General features: G+C 41.8%; 1 protein-coding gene across 2 annotated transcripts in view; it reads left to right on the forward strand.

Moving 5' to 3' along the window:
- The first annotated feature begins 15647 nt into the window (after window positions 1-15647).
- LOC149794156 (sodium-coupled monocarboxylate transporter 1-like) overlaps window positions 15648-19652 on the forward strand; it is a 30498-nt gene continuing 26493 nt past the window's right edge. Inside the window, exons 1-3 of one of the 2 annotated variants that reach the window (XM_089968248.1) lie at window positions 15648-15718; window positions 16202-16562; window positions 17525-17593. In XM_089968248.1, coding sequence (XP_089824374.1) covers window positions 16215-16562; window positions 17525-17593 — 417 coding nt within the window. In that variant the 5' untranslated portion in view covers window positions 15648-15718; window positions 16202-16214. The remainder of the gene's footprint in view (window positions 15719-16201; window positions 16563-17524; window positions 17594-19652) is intronic. The other variant, XM_089968249.1, reaches the window with a different exon arrangement.

Here is a 19652-nt window from a genome sequence, read left to right on the forward strand (position 1 = left end):
TTTTGCCTCCCACGAACCTATACCATCCCGTCTTACCTCACCATTGTCAAGGCAAACTGATGTTTCCCTTGTGCCGTACTTGTGCCGAAACGTGCAACCAAGACCAGCCTTGTCATCACAGCCAGGAAGAACGGGCCTTGACGGGAACCTGGGTCAGCGTAGAATTGTTCAAAGCTCTGGACATGGGATACCAACTGTTAGAAGTGTACGAAATTTGCCACTTTCCCAAGACACAACAATACCACAAGGGTGACCCCACTCAGAAAGGCATTTTCGCAGACTACGTGGATGCCTTTTTGAAACTGAAGCAAGAAGCCAGTGGCTATCCTTCCTGGTGTCACACTCCCGAAGACCAAATACAATTCAAAGAGAAATACTACGAACAAGAAGGCATCACTTTAGACCACATCGAGAAAAACGAAGGCAGGCGATCGTTTGCCAAAGTGATGTTAAATTGCTTGTGGGGTAAAATGGCACAACGACCGTGTTTACCCAAGACGGAATATTTGACAGAACCTTCCCGCTACTTTCAGATGATTCACGACAAAACCAAATTCATGAAACACGTGGACGTCGTTCGCGAGGATTTGATCTTGGTCAATTACGAAGAAGATCTGGACTTTGTACAAGACGACCCTTTTGGAAATGTCATCATTGCGGCTTACGTGACAGCTCATGCTCGCTTAAAATTGTACGAAGCTTTAGAACTGTTTGAAGAACGCGTCCTGTACTTTGACACGGACAGTTGCATTTACATCCATCACCCGATTCAACAGCACCCTGACATCGAAGGAGACCGTTTAGGAGCCTGGACAGACGAGCATCCCGACGACAAGATTCTAAATTTCGTTAGTGGTGGTCCCAAAAATTACGGCTACGAATACCGGGACAAACAAGGAGAAGTGCACACGACGTGCAAAGTGAAAGGACTGACTCTGAATCATCGTACCAGTCGAGTGGTCAACTTTGGGGTATTGAAAGAAGCCTTGCAATCGGGAGAGGATGGAAACTTTAAAGTGACTACCTATCAACCGAACAAGATTGTACGTTTACCCACTCACCACATCGTCAGTCGACCCTTGGAAAAAGTCTATCAAATTGTATACCAGAAGCGAGTGCGACTTCCCAATCACTTTACGTTACCGTACGGTCACGTCGGTATTGGTCTGTATATAAAAAGGAACCCTAGGCAAGATCGATAGTTCATTGTGACTACCAAGACTGAGCGAACAAGATGAATACTTTGAAAGAGACATCGTTCCAGTTTGGGGATTGTAAAAAAGTTGTATCTTCCTCTAGTGTGACTAATACTGGATGGATAAGACCCAGGCATTGCGACGGAAAATGTCCGGAAGGAAACTGCGATTGTCCATGTGGTTACCATTGTAATTGCGTAACGGAGTTTGCAGACGAGTGCGATTGTGAGCCTTGCGATGGATACGATGCTGTACCTTGTGACCTGAGCGATGCCGTAAAGCATCATGGGAACTTTAGTGCCCCTACCCCTATCATGGAAAGTGATGATGTGCGTGTCAAACCTGTCGGATGCGAAAGTGATGCCGCTCGTCCTCTTGGACATTTTACTGGGTTTCGTTTTAAAGGGGAATGTTCACCTTCACGTCTACCCCCCTACGGATGTCATCCAGCCTTGAGCAAACTCCTACCCATGTCACTCAACCCTCATCGAAACGAACCTGTGAAAAACGAATATTCGTTTCCTGTGCGTTTGTCGGAATACTGCGACTTTGAAAATCGTCTTCAATCGTTCAAAGGAAAATGGCCAAAGTATCTGGGAGGACCGACCCCCGAAGAATTAGCCAGAGCCGGATTTTTCTACTTGGGCGAAGGAGATAAAGTCAGGTGCTTCAGTTGCAATGTGACACTTCACCACTGGGAACCGCAAGATTCGGCCTACGTAGAACATGCTCGATGGTCACCGAATTGTCATTACTTACCTTTAGTGGGACCGAGACATTGAAGTAACTTCTTACCATAATAATAATCTGTTCATGGATACTTTACAAGAGAACATTCGTGCTTTGCCTGTGGAGTTGAGAGAACGCATTTACCGAGAACTGGTCAAAATACAAGTGAAACGTAAAGAACAATTGCATCCGATACGTCACCGGTGTTTGAACCACTGGTACCTGAAGGCTATACAAGGATTGATTCAATTGAAAGTGTTCCATTGGACAGACATTGATCAACGACCTCCTGGTTATAAAAAGGAATGGTTTGGTATGGACGATTCTATCTACTACATTGTAAACGTACTGCATCGAATTCCAGAGGAAGAGTTAACGAATTACCAACATCTTGAACACAATGTCAACTTGGTGAAAGAGGAAACTTCTGAACGAATTGTCATGTGTAGATTAGTGACTCAACGATTTAAATTCGACACTGAAGTGAAACCATGTTTGTGCAAAGAGTACATTTCTTGTGTCAGACCAAAGAGGATTTAGTATGACCTATTCATGGATACTTTACAAGAGAACATTCGTGCTTTGCCTGTGGAGTTGAGAGAACGCATTTACCGAGAGCTGGTGAAAATACAAGTCAAACGTAAAGAACAATTGCATCCGTTACGTCACCAGATCTTTAACCACTGGTACCTGAATGGTATAAGAGAACTGATTCGTCAGAAACTGTTTCAGTGGTCAGACCTTGTTCAACACTTTGAGTTAGTGAATGATCGAAATGTTCATGATTTTGGTTACTTCGAGATTCACCTACAGCAATACATTGAGGAAGACAAGTTAAAGGATTATCAACATATTTTACGTGGAATCCACTTAGAGGAAGAGGAAACTTCTAAACGAACTCTGAAGTTTCGGTTACAGTATGCAAGATTTAGATTCCCTACTGGAGAACGAAGATATCTGGCTAGAAAGTACGTGTATTGTTTCCGAAACAAAGAGACTATAAAAACAGGCTGCCATGCCACGACTTATGTCACATGTCATCCAACAGATTCCGTGGAAGGAACTCAATGACCATATTCAAACCGTGGATCATTACCATCGATTATTACAAGAACTGTATCCATTCAATTTGGGACGACAAGTGGTGTGTGTCTTAGTGACTTGTTTTTTGGGATTTCGTTTACCAGCCGATTCTTTGTGGACTCTTTACGATCAGTACTTACCACCTCCATGGCCTTAAATGGTCACGAAAAACTCCTTTTGCTCAAAGCCTTGCGTTTTCATCTGGATACTTCTCGACCTCTACGGGAAAAAAAGATTCGTCAACTTTTAGCTACCCAAGACGTGTATGACGATGTGTGTGTAGCTTGTGACTTACATCCCCATTGGACAGATGTCCGTGCCTGGAAAGAATGGGATTTTGAGGCTTGGACCCAAGAAGTGGCCCAGTATGCACGAGAGTTGTTCAAGGAAAAAAGTTACTTTTCAACCCGTGTTAGTGACGGTGCCAGAAGAACCCGTCACCCAGGACAGGACTGTCGTGGACAGACCTGAAAGACCCTTTCGGGAGGACACTTGTGTGACCTTACCCCCTGTTGAACTGGTTAGAACATTACCCAAAAGATGTGATTGTTGTACAGACACTTGTGTTTATTCCACGTTCATCGTTATCATGTGCCTTTTATCCTTGTACTTAAGCCTTTGGCTTTTATGTATTTTTGTCTTTCGTATTCATGTTTGATAAAAAAACATTCAATAAACGTGTTCTGAAAAAGTATATAAACTCTTGTCTTGTTCGTTTTCGTGTCACAAGTGACATTTCTGACACCATGGCTACCTCTACTGTCTCTGCTCCCTCTTCCTCTACTGTCAAAGTCATCGACGAACACTTAGATCGTGCCAGTTGGGAGGCTTTGTATCTTCGCCATCCCTTTAACATGCTCATTGCTGGACCTAGTGGTTCAGGCAAAACCGAATTCGTCAAACGTTTGATCGAACATAAACATCATTTGATCGATCGGCCCCCTCAACGGATCGTGTGGTGTTACAAAGAGTGGCAATCAGCGTACAGCCTCTTGCGAGAAAGTCAAGGTGATTCCATCGTGTTTGTGGAAGGCATTCCTAAAGAAGACGACGGCATCGTCTCTGACTCCCGTCTAACCCATTTGGTCATTTTCGACGACATGTTAGGAGAAGACGAAGAAGAAATTAAATTGTGGTTCACGCGCAAAGGGCATCACCGTAATGCCAGTGTCGTTTACATCACCCAAAATTTGTTTCAACAAAGTAAAGCCCATCGCACCATCAGTCTCAATGCGCATTACGTGGTCTTGTTTAAAAGCCCTCGAGATAAATCGCAAGTGCAAGTCTTAGCCAAACAGTTAGGAACGCCTTGGCTGACTCAGGCGTACGACGATGCCACTCAAACGCCACACGCCTATTTACTCGTCGATTTGAAACCTACGACCCCCGAGGATTTGCGATTTCGTACCCACTTGTTTCACCACTGGTGCCAAGACGGAGGGCCTGTCCTGTACACGTCTCCGTCCTCGACTTCATTTCACTCCCCATCAAAAAATCTATAAAAACCTCAGACCCTTTTTCGTCGGTCTCACACAGTGTGAACATGACGTCCCTTCAGTCGCATCTTCCCGTCAAATTGATTCGTGCCTTGTATGGCATCAGTCGAGAAAAAAATCCACAAACACGAGCCCGTGTCTTAGAAGCTAGTCTCAAAGAAGTCTTACGATGGTTCACGGTGACGGCACGTCAATTACTCCAAGGAATCATTCAGATTCCTCATCAAACCCAACGCTTTTTCGATCGAAACAAAGTCGCTTTGGTCCAATTGGCCGATCCCCGCATCGACACTCAAACCAAAAAACAAATCATTTTGAAACCTGGAGGGAGCGGTACTCTAGGAGGGGTCATCATTCGCTCACTCTTAAGATGGGATCCTAATGCCCCCAAAGTTATCCCCAAGACAAAAGTCCAACGAAGCCCCAAGAAGAAAAAGAAAAAGACCAGGTCCCCAAGAAGAATAACTTCTCCAGTGGCAGGACCCTCCTCTTACCAGACACCACCCCGGAAAAAGAAAAGAAGCCCCCAGAAAAAGAAACAGAGAAAAAGTCCCCAGAAAAAGAAAAGTCCACAGAAGAAAACTAGTCGCAAGAGAGGCACTTCGGCCAGGACGCAACCTTACACTCGCAAACCACGACCTGCCACGGTAGTGACTGCGTCTCCGGCATCCTCACGTTCATCCACTTCTCCGTTGATGACACCCAGAACTGAAGAGTACTTGGAGACGTTGATCACACCAAGAACATCTCCGTTGATGACCCCCAAAAGAACTTCCCCAGTGGCAGGACCCTCCAATTTAGTGGCAGTGGCTGCTGCTCACAAAGTACCTTCTCCCAAAATCAAAGTCCAAGAAAGATCGGGCATGTTACAAAGTTAACTGGATTTGTCCAAGCAAGAACTGGCTCGATTTAGTCCGTTGCGTACCCCTGCACGACGTGTCATGCCTGTCCTCAAACTGATAAAACGTAAAGACAATCAGTGGCGACGCGTTCCAGTATAAAAAGAGCCTGTGACCAAGTCGGGGTATCAGTGAACTTGTAAAAAAGATGTCACCTCCAAGAAGCCACAAAAGAAAGAGACAAAGGCAGACGCGTCATCCGACAAAGCGCTTAGCCAAGCATCGACATTACCCTAAGAAAAGACACAGTCGTTCCAAGAAAAAGAGGCGTCAACAAAGGGGAGGATTCCTTGGCGATTTTGGGAAAAACATTGTCACCTTTATGACAAAGCGATAGTCCCAAAAAAAAGATAAAAGGGTGTGCGTTAAGTCATCGACGTTAGTGTCTGTTCGGTGAATGTCCCGGAACCCACAAGCAAAAAATGTCACCCTCCAGAAAACCCCAAGGAAAGAAAAGGAAAGGACTGCCACCACGTTTAGCTAAACATGGGGACCTGTTATCTGTCCTGTCCAAAGCTTCTTCACCCCTACGAAAAAAACTCATTCAAACGGCCTCCAAAGAGGTCATCGATACCGTGTGCGAATGTTGTTTGAACGTTTTGAAAGGCACGATCCCTTTGTCCAAACACCAGAAACAATGCTTAGGCAAACATCGTCACGTTCTTCGCCAAATGGTTCAAAAGAAAATTCCCATTCGTCAAAAAAAGAAGATGTTGGTCCAACGTGGAGGTATTTTACCTCTCTTGTTAGGCCCCATACTGAAAGGAGTCTTGGGAACCATGTTGGGAGGACTGATGGGAGCAAGATAAAAAGGCCTCGGAAGTTCCAAGATCTCAGAATCGACCCCTGACAACCCCATGGAAGGACGAAAACTAGCTTTAGTGCCTTACAAACGATGGATGGAATACCATCGGTGGCAAGAACAACGCACCCCGCATTTACCTCCCAATCCCCATTTGAGCGAGATGTCCCAGTTACAACACGAATTGCAATCCTTGATGGATCGCCAAGATTTGTCCGAAACAGAAAAATCGCAAAAGTACGGTCAACTCTTGCAAAGACTGCAACTCTTTCACCAGAAAGCTTTAGACGAAACAGCTTTACCCACTCTAAAAGATTTTAAGACCTTGATGAAAAGTTCAGCACCATCATCATCATTACCACCACTACCATCCCCATGGGTCACCAGAGATGCTACCCCACAAAGACCTGAGGAAGAAGAGATGCGCGAAGTGTTTCAAACACCGTCAGCAGCTCCCATTTCGAGTAAGATTGCAGCATCCTTGTTGACTCCGTCCCCCACACCCCAACGAGAAGAAATGAAAGCTTGGGTTAAAAAGATGATGTCCACGCCTCCTTCGACAGAAGTGAAAAAGAAAGAAGGGAAACCAGAAGCGAAAAAAGAAAAGAAAACCAAAGCCATTCCATTGCCACCTCCACCACCACCACTACCTTCTACTTCTACTCCCGTAGCCCATCGGACACGTAAATCCGTTCCCAAACCACCCTTTCGACCCACCCAAAGTAGCATCACCGAAGAGTGGGTGACTTATTAACACAGCAAAAAAAATGGAAAAAGTCTTAGCTAGCATTTACTACGATCCCTCGCATCCTGCAGGTTACGCAGGAGTTCAAAAATTGTATCGTGCTGCCAAAACGCGACTGAAAAGTCTCCGTTTACCTCAAGTGCAACGATGGTTACAAGAACAAGCTACCTACACTTTGCACAAACCCATTCGACGCAAGTTTGCCAGAAGTCGCACCCAAGTGGAAGGCATCGATCATCAATGGCAAGCCGATTTAGCCGATGTCTCTCATTTGGCCAGCTACAATCGTGGCTACAAATATTTGTTCTGTGTCATCGACGTCTTTTCCAAATTTGCTTGGGTCGTGCCCTTGACTTCCAAATCGAGCAGCGAGTTAGTGCGAGCCCTGCAACGGGTGTTGAAACAAAGCGGTCGTCACCCTCTTCGATGGCAAACGGACAAAGGCACCGAATTTCTGAACCAAGCTTTCCAAAAAGAATTAAAGAAACGTGACATTCATTTTTTTACCACCGAGAATCCCGAAACCAAAGCCAGCATCGTGGAACGTTTTCAACGCACTTTGAAAGAACGCATGTGGAAATATTTTACGCATCACCACACTCTGAAGTACATCGACATCTTACCGCATCTGGTGCAAGCGTACAACCAATCTTACCATCGAAGCATCGGACGTGCCCCGCAAGACGTGACTCCCGACAACGAAGTGCTGGTGTTCGAGCGTCTGTTCGGTACGTCCCCGACGAGGGCTGTCCCCAAGAAAAGTGGAGAGTTGACCGTAGGAGATTGGGTGCGCATTGGCAAAACCAAACGCACTTTCGACAAAGGTTACTTACCTAACTGGACGACCGAATTGTTTCGCGTCACTGGACGAGTGCATGGCCGTCATCCTGCCGTCTATAAATTGGAAGACATGAACGGAGAAGTGCTCAAAGGAACGTTTTATTTGCCCGAGTTACAACGTGTCACCAAAAAAGAAGACGACGTGTACGACATCGAAAGCATTCTCGAACGCAGAACCCGTAAAGTGGGCAAACGACGTGTCAAAGAAGTCAAAGTACGTTGGAAAGGATATCCACCCAGTTTCGATTCTTGGATCGACGCTTCGCAAGTCATCGACTATAAAAAGAAGTGACCATCATGCCCTTTCACACAGCAGACGCAGCTACGTCGACCACTCCTCCTTCACCTAGTTCTTCTGTGCAAGATTTACAAAAACAACCCTTGTGGGTGTGGTGTGGAGAACGTGTGCCTAAAACGCAAATCGTCTTTTTCTGCCAAATCTTCGTGGTGTATTGTGTCATCGGGGCAGCCATCGCCAATTTGAGTTTGCAACAAGGAGACAAACAATTGTGGACCATTTTATTGAGCAGTTGCATCGGTTACCTGCTTCCCAATCCCTCCCTGAAATTCTCCTCGAACGGGAACGTTGTGTCCAGTGCCAGTGCCAGTCACCACTCCAACAACCACAACCAGAACCCCATTTTGGGCGGAGACACACCTCTGACGTCCAGTAATATCCCCTCGGACAGCCACAGAACTCTGGAATTATGAGTCACCAAAACCAATTTTACTTAACTTTACCCAGTGACAGTTCCATGGAGGTGTTTCCCCACAACACGTTGTGCTGTTACACGGCCAAATTACCTCAAGCCATCCCCTTAGATCACGAAGCCCATTGGGAAGTGGCTTTAGTAGAAATGATTCACCCTACACAAATCCAAAACATCACCGAAAAACAAAACTTTTTTGAGGTGGAAATCCTGAACCAACAATTACAAGAAGCCATGACTGACATCGGGTTTTCAGGGATCACAAGACCAGCCAGCAAACCAACCTTCAGTATCTACACCGTGAAAATTCCAGCAGGGTTTTATTTTAGTGGTCAACATTTGGTGGACACTATTGTGGACAGGTTCGAGTTCGCCTTTGGCAAAGCCCTGAACAAAGCCAAAAAAAGTGTCACCCTGGAGTACCATAAAGTGGCTCGTCGCTTACTGATGAAATTTCCAGATACGGACACATTGTCCTTCAGGTTCAATGGTATTTTGTTTGAAATTTTGGGTGGACATTCAACAATGGTCACAAACAATTGGAGCCCCAAGATCAACAGTAATATGGATTTTTACAAAGCTTTTGGAAAACCGGTAGAACTGAACCAAGGAATGAATTTAATGTTCGTGTACTCCGATGTGGTGGAGTATAACGTGGTGGGACACACCTCTGTGCCATTACTGCGTGTCATTCCTTTCAAAGTGGATTCTACCACGAACGTTGACGAGGAAGGTGGAAACACTTACCACGTCCACCGCGAATTTGTCCATCCTCACTATTTGCCGGTCAGCAAGTCGTATTTGGACACGGTCAACATTACTATAAAAGGAGATTTGGGACAAAATATTCCATTCACCAAAGGAAAAGTCACGGTGAAACTCCATTTTCGAAAACGGTTCTCTCACGACTCGTAAGTCATGTATCCAGTGTACCGAGGGGTGGCTCAGCAGCGAGGACACGGTTTAGGAGACATGTTAAAATCGGCCTTTCGTTCGGTGGCCCCGGTGTTGAAACCGATGGTGACACGCGGATTGCACGCCTTGAAAGATGCGGCACTGACGCAAGGCAAAGAATTTCTCCAAAATGTCATCATCGACAAACAAAACCCTAAAGAAGCCTTCATGAGGGCAGGCAAAAATGTCTTGCTGCAAACGGGCAAAGACATTTTAGGCCGACGAGACACACCTATAAATGCCCTGCACGCTACCGAGTCAAGCATTCAGCAAGGACAAGGCAGAAAGAGACGAAGAAGAAAACACCCTTTCACCAGACTTCAAGCTAGAAAGGCCAAGAAAAGAAGAACCGTTCGAGACTTAGACGTTTTCGATTATTGAGAAAAGAGACAAAAAAAATGATGCACCGAGAATCTTGCGCTTGTTCCAAGACGGAACTGGATCTGTTTGCCATGCCCCCTACCATGATAACGATGCAAGAATCCCAATGGGTGGAATTTCACCCCGTCTCCTCATTGACAGCCTCAGCTCCCATCGAGTTTGAAATCAAAGGACAGCCCGAAGATTACATCGATCTGAATAGCAGTTACTTGTACTTGAAAGTCAAAGTTGTCGATGAGGACAATTCGACCCTAGATGGCGATGAGGTAATAGCTCCCGTCAACAATTTCATGCATTCCTTGTTTAGCGGAGTGGACTTGTACTTGAACAACAAACTGGTCAGCAGCAGCATGGATACTTACCCTTATCGAGCGTACCTGGAAAATCTCTTGACGTACGGAATAGATGCCAAGAACACTCATCTCAATGCCTGTGTGCTATGGGAAGCTGACGAAGCAGGCCAGTTTGAAGAATTCGAAATTATTACAAAGGATAAAGATAAACCATACAATGAGGGATTTACAGAACGAAGAAACAGAATCAAAGATGGACAGAGTTTAGAACTGATGGATCGTTTGCATTTGGACATGTGGTTACAAGAGAAATATTTGCTAAACGGGGTGAATGTCCGCCTGAGACTGAATCGTAGCAGTACCGCTTTCCATTTGATAGGTAAAACTGCTTGCAAAACTGTCATCGAGGAAGCCAGGCTCTACGTACGACGCGTAGAAGTGTTACCTAAAGTGGGTAACGACATCAGTCAGACGTTGAGCAGAACGACCGCTAAGTATCCCATCCGACGCGTGGAAGTGAAAACCTTCACCATTCCCAAGGGACAACGATCCATGATCGAAGATCATCTGTTTCAAGGACAGCTACCCAAACGTTTGATCGTTGGTATCGTCGAAAATACAGCCTTCAACGGAGATTTGGGTAAAAATCCTTTCCACTTTCAACACTTTGGCGTGTCCAAGATCGAAGTCAGTCGCGATGGCAAGACCTTGTGTACCCGACCTTTCGAACCTGACTTTGAGAAGAAGAATTACTTGAGATCGTACTTGTCCCTGTACGAAGCCACCGGCCAGTTAGGAACCAACACCAGTCACGGTATTACGTACGAGGATTACACAGGAGGCTATGCTTTGTGGGCTTTCGATTTCACTCCTGACCAAGGCAGCGACGAGGGACATTTCCACCCTATAAAATCTGGCCAGATTCGTGTGGAAATTCAATTTGCAAACCGAATCCCTGATGAAACGGTGAACGTCATTCTGTATGCAGAATTCGACAATACCATAGAAATCAACAGTTTGAGAGAAGTCATTCTAGATTACTAGAAACCATGGAAGACTGTTATCCCTCTTTACCTAGTGGAGAAACTTTGGACATGAAATGTGAGGAGACTGTGGAAGAAGTGATCATGATGAAGTCAAGATGGCCAGAACAAGAAGCCCATTTAGTCTCCTGTTTTGCCAAACACTTGGTCGACAAAATGACGGAATTGATCAAGAAAAATTGTTATGGATGTCAAAACGATCATCCCAGTCAAATTCAACACGATAAATGCCTGATGTTGAGTCAAGAAGAAAAATTGGACGAGTATCTGGACGAAGCTTGGAGTCTCATCTCGAACAAAGACGTGTTGCACCAGTGGTATAAAGACTTGCGTGAACATTCTTGTCCACCATTAACCACTCAAGAGATCCATCGTATCGAAGCTCTCCTGAATCAGAGTGAGGAAACAGAACGAATAACCGTTTATTCGTCAGACATTTTCAAGCAAAAAGTCAGGATCGAATTGACGACTTATTATTACCTGTGAAGAAGAAAAAAACACAAATCAATGGATACCTGGGAACTTTATTACCTTTTGAACCACAGTTCGTATACGGCTTCTTGGAATCCTGTCGTCTGTGCTAAAGATGAACTCCCTCATCGCAAACCTAAAGACCATCAAGCTTACGTGATCAACACGGACGACAGTCATCTCCCAGGAACCCACTGGGTAGCCGTCTACTTTCCTCAAGAAGGATGTGTGGAATATTTCGATTCGTACGGATTGCCCCCTTTGGAAGACGATATCATCGACTTTATGAGAAGAAATGCTCAAACCACCCGATTCAATAATGTGAAATTACAAGGCACAGATTCCTTGGTGTGTGGACAGTACTGTGTGTATTTTCTGCATCATCGCAGCCTGGGCTATTCCTTAGAACATTTAGTGACTCATTTTGATCCTCGTTCTTCTGCTAGAAACGATGTGAAAGTAGATCGATGGTTTTGTGACCATTATGCTTATCTTTTGTCTCAAGCTAGGAAACGTAGTGTCCATCAATGGCCTAATGATTTCCAACAGTGGAAATCACAATTTCATTCACAACGTTGTCAGCCTTGTTTAAAGTAGATTGTATTTGAAGAAAAAAATGTTTGTGATTTGAAAAAAATTGTTTGATGTTATAGTGTTGGATTAGTGTTAAAAATGTTAGAGTTGTTGTTTAGTGTTAAGTGATTTTTGAATAAAAAATGTTGTGTTTTGAAAAAATGCTTTTGTCTTTTGTTTAGCTATAAGAATGTTGAATTGATGCTCTTTCATTTCTTACTATCCCTCTCATGACAATCACTGAACGTTGCGAATCGAAAACCGTGTGGGGGATGTTTTCCTTCACGTCCGCGCTTTCACTATAAGAACCGGGGTTGTTTCCAGTCAAACCATCCATTGTCGACTCATCCTCCTACGAAGATGTGCTCCAAACTAGCTAAGCTCAACGAAGCCTACGTGAATTTGCATAGGGTCAGACACAGTCTGATACCGAAGCCAGAAGAAATAGAGAATGTGAGAATGTTAAAAATCACTGAAGACCTGATAGAAGAGCTCTTCAGAGAAGAAGTGAACAGGGAGAAAGAAGAATGGACAGAGAAGTACAGACTTCAAAAACAGCAGCAACAGCAACAACAACAGCAGCAGCAGCAACCTGAACCTGACAGAGGCTTTGTCGATTGCCGTATCGACACCAAAGAGTTCTTCTTCTCTTTCCGAAGAAGCAGACCTATTGCCAGAAAGTCTATAATCAGAGGACATCGCATTCTTAGAAACTAAAAAAGAATGCCATAGCAAAACAAAAAACAGCCCTTTTCAGGGCTACCCAATACTCTAGAAAAGAAATAACTATTAATTTGCCAATGTGTGTAGGTGGAGTAGTGTGTATATAAACACTAACTCTTTTATAAAAAATGTGAGGGTATGTGTTTGTGTGTTTGTGTGTTTGTGTTTGTAAGAGCTCACGTAACTTGGTATGGATAGTAGATTAAAATGATGTTAGTTTTTTGGCTGTTAGAGGTGTATATTTGGGGTTAGATTGGATTGCTTTGCGTATGTGGATAGTCTATTGAAGTGATTAATAAAAAATTTTAGAATAGTGAGTGAGTGTTTCTTTTAGGTCCGCGCGTTGTTGTTGATTTTGGTCACGATCTAGGTAAGATCCATTTTATGTTTTTTAGGGGATGTTTTCCATCACGTCCTCGCTTTCACTATAAATTGAAACTCGTTCGGCAGTCCAGCTACCCTTGTTGATTGATCAACACCAAAAAATGAACACGAGACTTGAGAAACTGTTGGAGCTTCATGTGCATCTGGAATATGCCAGGCGCATATTAAATGAACTGGCCGCGGAAGCCATTGTCGAGGAGGGAAGGATAAGAGAGGAGGAAAGAAGAAACAAAGAAGAGGAGGAGAGAAGATATAAAGAAGAAGAAGAAAGAAGATATAAAGAGGAAAGAAGAAACAAAGAAGAGGAGGAGGAAAAGGAGAGAAGAAATTTCAAAATCCCAGAGAGCGAAAATTGGGATTCTGAAGCGAAATATCCTGCCTCTGCTCTCTCCCCCCAAAAGGTAAAAAGTAACTGGGGGATAAGATGCGTATGTGGCGCCAGGCCTGGAAGGTGCCACCATTAACCACCTGTCCATGAAGTTCCAAACAAAACAGCCCTTTTCAGGGCTACCCAATACTCTAGAAAAGAAATAACGATCGATTTGCCAAAGTGTGTAGGTAGAGTAGTGTGAAAATAAACACTAACTCTTTTTTAAAAAATGTGAGGGTATGTGTTTGTGTGATTGTGTGTTTGTGTTTGTAAGAGCTCAGGTATGTTTGTGTGAATAGTAGATTATGGGTTTCTTAGCGTATGTGAAGAGTATAGTTGGGGTTATATTATATGAAATGAAAAAAGTGGGGATGTTTTCCTTCACGTCCGCACGTTGTTTGGTCATGATCTAGGTAAGATCAATTTTATGTTTTTAGGGGGATGTTTTCCATCACGTCCGCGCTTTTTGTATAAGAACCCACAGTATTCGTGGTTCAAACCATTCTGCAAAGAATAAAAAAAGAAGATGGCGTCAAACCAAATGGACAAGATGCAAACCTTGCAAGACGTTTTAGACAACTTAGGAATAATGGAACAGATGCTAATAAGACTGGTTGAAGACCATTATTCCTATAGTCCCCATCGTGTAAAGATGGAAATTAACAATTTAAGAAAAGCAAAGGACAAGATTAGTGGTGTAATGAAGGAAATAAAGGAGGAGAAGGAGGATGAAGAGGAAAAGATAAGAATAAGAACATGGAACGAAAAAATTGAAAAAGAAGAGGAAAATGAGAAGAGGAAGAAAGAAGAAGAGGAGGAAGAGAAGAAAGAAGAGAAGGAGAAAAAAAAGAAGAGAAAGAGTGTTGGAGATAAAATAAGAAGTTGGTGGAGGAAAAGAAGAAATTAGAAGAAGAAGAAAACCCAAAGGCCCTTTTCAGGGCCAGCCATATTTCTCGAAAAGAGATAGTCTTTCCATTGCCTACCCCTTTTTTTATTTTTTTAAAAAAAAAAAATCCCATGTTAATTTCCTTTGTCGCTATATGTTCCCACGATTTTTCTCCATGTTCAAATCCCCTTGTCGCTCAACAGTCCCACGATTTTTCTCCATGTTAATTTCCCTTGTCGCTATATGTTCCCACGATTTTTCTCCATGTTAAATTTCCCTTGTCGCTATATGTTCCCACGATTTTTCTCCATGTTAAATTTCCATTGTCGCTATATGTTCCCAAGGGGTCCTGTAATGCTAATTTTCATTGTCGCTATCCTATCCCACCTTACTACTCACGTGTGTCAGGGATTGATTAAGATAAATGCAATAAACTAACAACGAACAGTGCAAAACTAGTATCTAACTAGCCTGAGCGCTTTCGACTCTTAATGAGTCTTTTTCAAAGGCAAATACAAAACATAGACAAGACAAACAAATGAAACATAAAAACGGTTATGTTTGAAAACTTTACATGGCTGTTTTTACAGGAAATATACCTTTAAATTTATTATGTTTTAACTAGTTTATTTCAACTTGTTGTTGATGCATACATATTTCAGTAGCTGCTTGAATCTTTACACATTTTCTGTACTTGGATATAATCTGAATAGCTTTCACAACGTCGCATTTTTACGCCATATTAGGATGCGTGACAAGTGTCAAACATGGGATTAAAGGTTAACACATATAATTAAAATTTTAAAATTTTAAACAAATTTATAAAAAATAAATATAACTTGTTGTCAAAAACGTTCATACTTTGAGAATTATTTTGTTTCAAAAATTGAAAAGATGATATTCCTTACTGAGGCAAACTAACGAAGTACCGGGTCAGTGAAAAAGTAGCACGGTAAACATGTATACCTGTAATATCGCACGCAACTAGTACATTCATAGATGGCAATAAACTATTCTACCTGTGCGCATTATAACAGGGTAGATTTGATTTACAATGTCTCGGGATACATAACAGTGAGCTGCATTAAATAATCCCATCTCACACAGCAAGGACGTCCAAGGTATTGCGTTTAAACGAAGGTGACCAAGTTATCAGTGTTTAACGAATCTGGAGATAACGTATTTCTGAGAGAGAAACTAGGAAATGTGAATTTATCCCTCTAAATTATGTCCATGTGTTCTCTTTATTCAGTTTGCAGATACAGTACGCAGATATAGTTAGAGAGAAAACATGGGAAGCCTAAAACGACTGTGCTATATGAGTAAATTCTTCATTGTTGTGCAGTATATAAAATGCAACAAAAGAAATATGCAAATAATCGTCGTTCATGGTTCCGGGTTAAAGTTGGAGTCACGTTCTAACCATTTGATGCATTTGCTATCCTCGACTCTGGATAATAGTTTTATAACTCTGAGTTCACAAGAACCTTTGATTTAGATTACAAATGTGTTTCATTTTATATTCTCAAGTATAAATAAATTTAAAAAAATGAATAGTTAATAAATAAATAAATAAATAAACAAAATGTGCCTAGTTGCAATAATATTTTATTTTTTCGTTAGGAGCCACATCGAAATGGCGGATGATACTGTCAGGCAGTTCGAGGCATGGGATTGGGTGCTGTTCGCTCTAATCCTGGGAATATCAGCAGCAATTGGGATTTACTATGCTTTTATCGGGAGAAAGAATCAGACGACAGGAGAATTTCTTATGGGCAACCGAAATATGAAGTTAATCCCGGTAGCCGTGTCCATTTTGGTTTCCTTCATGTCCGCCATACTGATTCTAGGGACGCCAGCAGAGATGTACACTGAAGGAACACAGTACTTCATTTACCTTTTTGGAATGATTATTGCAGTTATTCTTGCTGCCCTTATCTTCGTCCCTCTCCTCTACCCGCTGAAGCTGACAAGCTCCTTTGAGGTATGTCTTGTAGCCGTTATTATTGTCCCTCTCCTGTCCACCGAGACAAAATGTCTTTGATGTAGTTCATGCCACCCGTATATTAGTCCATTTCCTCTACTTACTTTGTACGACTTTTGACGTAGGTTTTCATAGTAAAGCAGGAGTATTCAACGACAAGAAAAAAACTGACAATGGACCGACACACAGACACATACCACACACATATACAATCACTGTGGATTGGAACAGGAATTTGAAGTGAATGATAATTATTTGGCAACAATTTGGCAACAACTGCACTCAAATGTCGACATGTTTCGATATTAAATATTATTTATACTATATTGCGAAAGCTACATAAGTGACCAAATCGCACTTGCGCAAGCAGCCTCACAAAGTACATGATATGCGGACTGGACTGATCATAGGCTCATTAGACATTTTCTCATGCGATAGTTTATCGTCAGATGTTATTCGCGGTCAGAGGGTAAATTATGAATTATGTGTTTTGTTGTGTTCATGAGGTACATGCATCTTTCGGTCAACGAAATATAAGCCATACTTATGATTTAAACATGACAGATGGTTTTAATGAAGAAAGCACTACAAATGCTGAACGCTCGTAATAGCACGTCCAGCACGGAAAAAGCCTTGCTGTGTTTAATGTATTATAATGGATATATATAGTTATTTTATGATATATGTAAACATAAGATTTGTATAGTATACAGTAACAAAAATAATCCATAATATGGAAATAGTTGTGAAATTAGATGTGAAAACTTATTTCAAGAATCCACCCCTTAAAAGAAGAAGAAAAAAAAAACCAGAAAACAAAAAACAAACAAAACAACAAAAAAAGAAAATAAAAGAAAATCAAACGAAAATACGTTATGCTTATGGTATAAAATTAACATGCAGCTATGTAAATGGGTGTAGTTAGATAATTTTCAGAATTTCTACAATTAATTATATTTCAGTACCTGGAGAAGAGATTCAAATCGAAAGCCGCAAAGCTAACTGGTACTATTTTGATGATCATTCAACAGGTGATTATCACACCACCACCACCTCCCCCTCCCTCTCTCTCTCTGTCTCTGCACTGGTAAATCTCTAATAGTATACATTACGTGTACCGTAGCGTTTAAGCCTCACCTTTACAGTTATATATGTGTTGATTTTCATCATTTTCTGACACAGTAAGAAGTGCGTTCACAGTGGCGAATATTTGCCCCATATAAAAAGTTACGAACTTCTATCCTATTACAGAATTCGAAGTTTGCTGAACAAATAAACGAAATAAAAGATTCAGTCGAGTTTTTGACTTGATTCGATGGGTTATTGCCCACACCTACCCAACAGACACTGTCACATGATTAATACAAACTATTCAATTTGTATACAAAAGCCATATGGCATGTGAAAGTCTTTACCTACCCGTGGAATTATATTTGATACTGACTTAAGTGCTTAAATTTTTGACGCCAAATTTTCGTATAATATGAACGATATTTTCATTGTCATATGTGTCTAAGATAACAACTCAGAAAGATGTAGGGTTAATTCCAGTAGTAAAAATGTCATCATTATTGTTGGTGCCTCAACAAATGAGATGTATATTGGTGACATACATTAAATATTTTAGACCGTGGCGGTGGACTAATGGTTAGTTCGAACCATGGTCGAGTCATACCAGAGACTTCTAAAAATGGTACTAAGAGCTGCCTCGCTAAGCGCACAGTATTAAGAGGTTAGTGTTAGGACTGGTCGGCCTGGTGTCAGGATAATGTGACTGGGTGGGACATCATGATACATCTCTGCGGCATGATGCACCAATGCTAGACATAACTGCCTCATATGAGACATCGTAGCGATATGACTGAAAAATTGTTAAAGCTAGGTTAAAAATCCAAATCACACACACACACACACACACACACACACACACTAAATATTTTAATGATATTGAGACTGAGCGTAATTTTAGCTTGTTTCTCTTCTGAGTCTGGGTTCAATATTTGTGCTCATATTCATGCCTACGAAAGAGGATAGGGTTCATGTGAAGATAAATAGTGTCTACATGTAAATTATTTGACAGTCACGGGTAGGTCAACGAAAGTTAGGGATCAATATCCTACAGGACGATAAACACCATGACATTAGGATTGTTAACTGCATTCAAGATCGTTGTAGGCATTTTACTTTGTTCTAAATATTGGAGGAATTCGTTGAGAAACTGATCCGCAATTTGAATGCTCTCCTGAAAATTAATTGAGTTTGATAAGCTGTCTGTTGTTCATTTGAAAATATGTACATCAGATACAGCGATTTAGTGTTTAGACAGAAAATCAAATTTTCGCTGTCTTATCTCTGTTTGAAATATTTACTTCAGAAAACAATTTTAAAAAAACATATTTCAAAGGCGTATAAATTGGTTTGTCCAGGGTGGCCATTTTGTTTGCATACTGTGAATTAGCAGATTAATTTCTGTCCCGCCCAATGAAAATAAAATGCTCCACAAGGTGCAGTTCAGAAACAAAATTATATTCTTGACAAAACGGACCAAAATACACTCTGTATTGAGTTTTTCTTATGTACTAGGTTTACATGACGCCAGTAGCAAACAAGTGATCTTAATTTGTTATGTTCCGCCATGATTTTGAAAACGATACATCGTGTCAGTACTGTCCAAAGGACCCCTTCCTTCTGTACGTCACGCTTGATTAAGTTTTGCATCGAGTTCCGTTTCTCATTCACAGTGAGGAGTTATACTTCTATTTGAATGCCTCTCAGTGTGTACAAAAGTATGTCAATGAGACCTACATATAAAATCCCAGTGACTTTGAACAAGTTTTGCATTTAGATAAGTTTCTTACGTACTGCAGGGTCACGCAACTTTCATCCAATATTGGTCAGTGTGATTAATATCAGTATGATTAAAATTTAAATCGTCAATGCTTTTCCTTTTTATTAATTACTCTTATATTTTTGTCTTGCATGGTAATGCAGCATTGTGTGAGAATATATCTATACGTATGCATCTTAACCCTCTACGAAAATTATGTCAGCATCATCTAATTTTTACACTTATATACTTTTGATAAACTG

The sequence above is a fragment of the Sinohyriopsis cumingii genome, chromosome 8 (assembly GCF_028554795.1).
Source record: "Sinohyriopsis cumingii isolate HCF-2022 chromosome 8, ASM2855479v2, whole genome shotgun sequence".
Classification (NCBI taxonomy): domain Eukaryota; kingdom Metazoa; phylum Mollusca; class Bivalvia; order Unionida; family Unionidae; genus Sinohyriopsis; species Sinohyriopsis cumingii.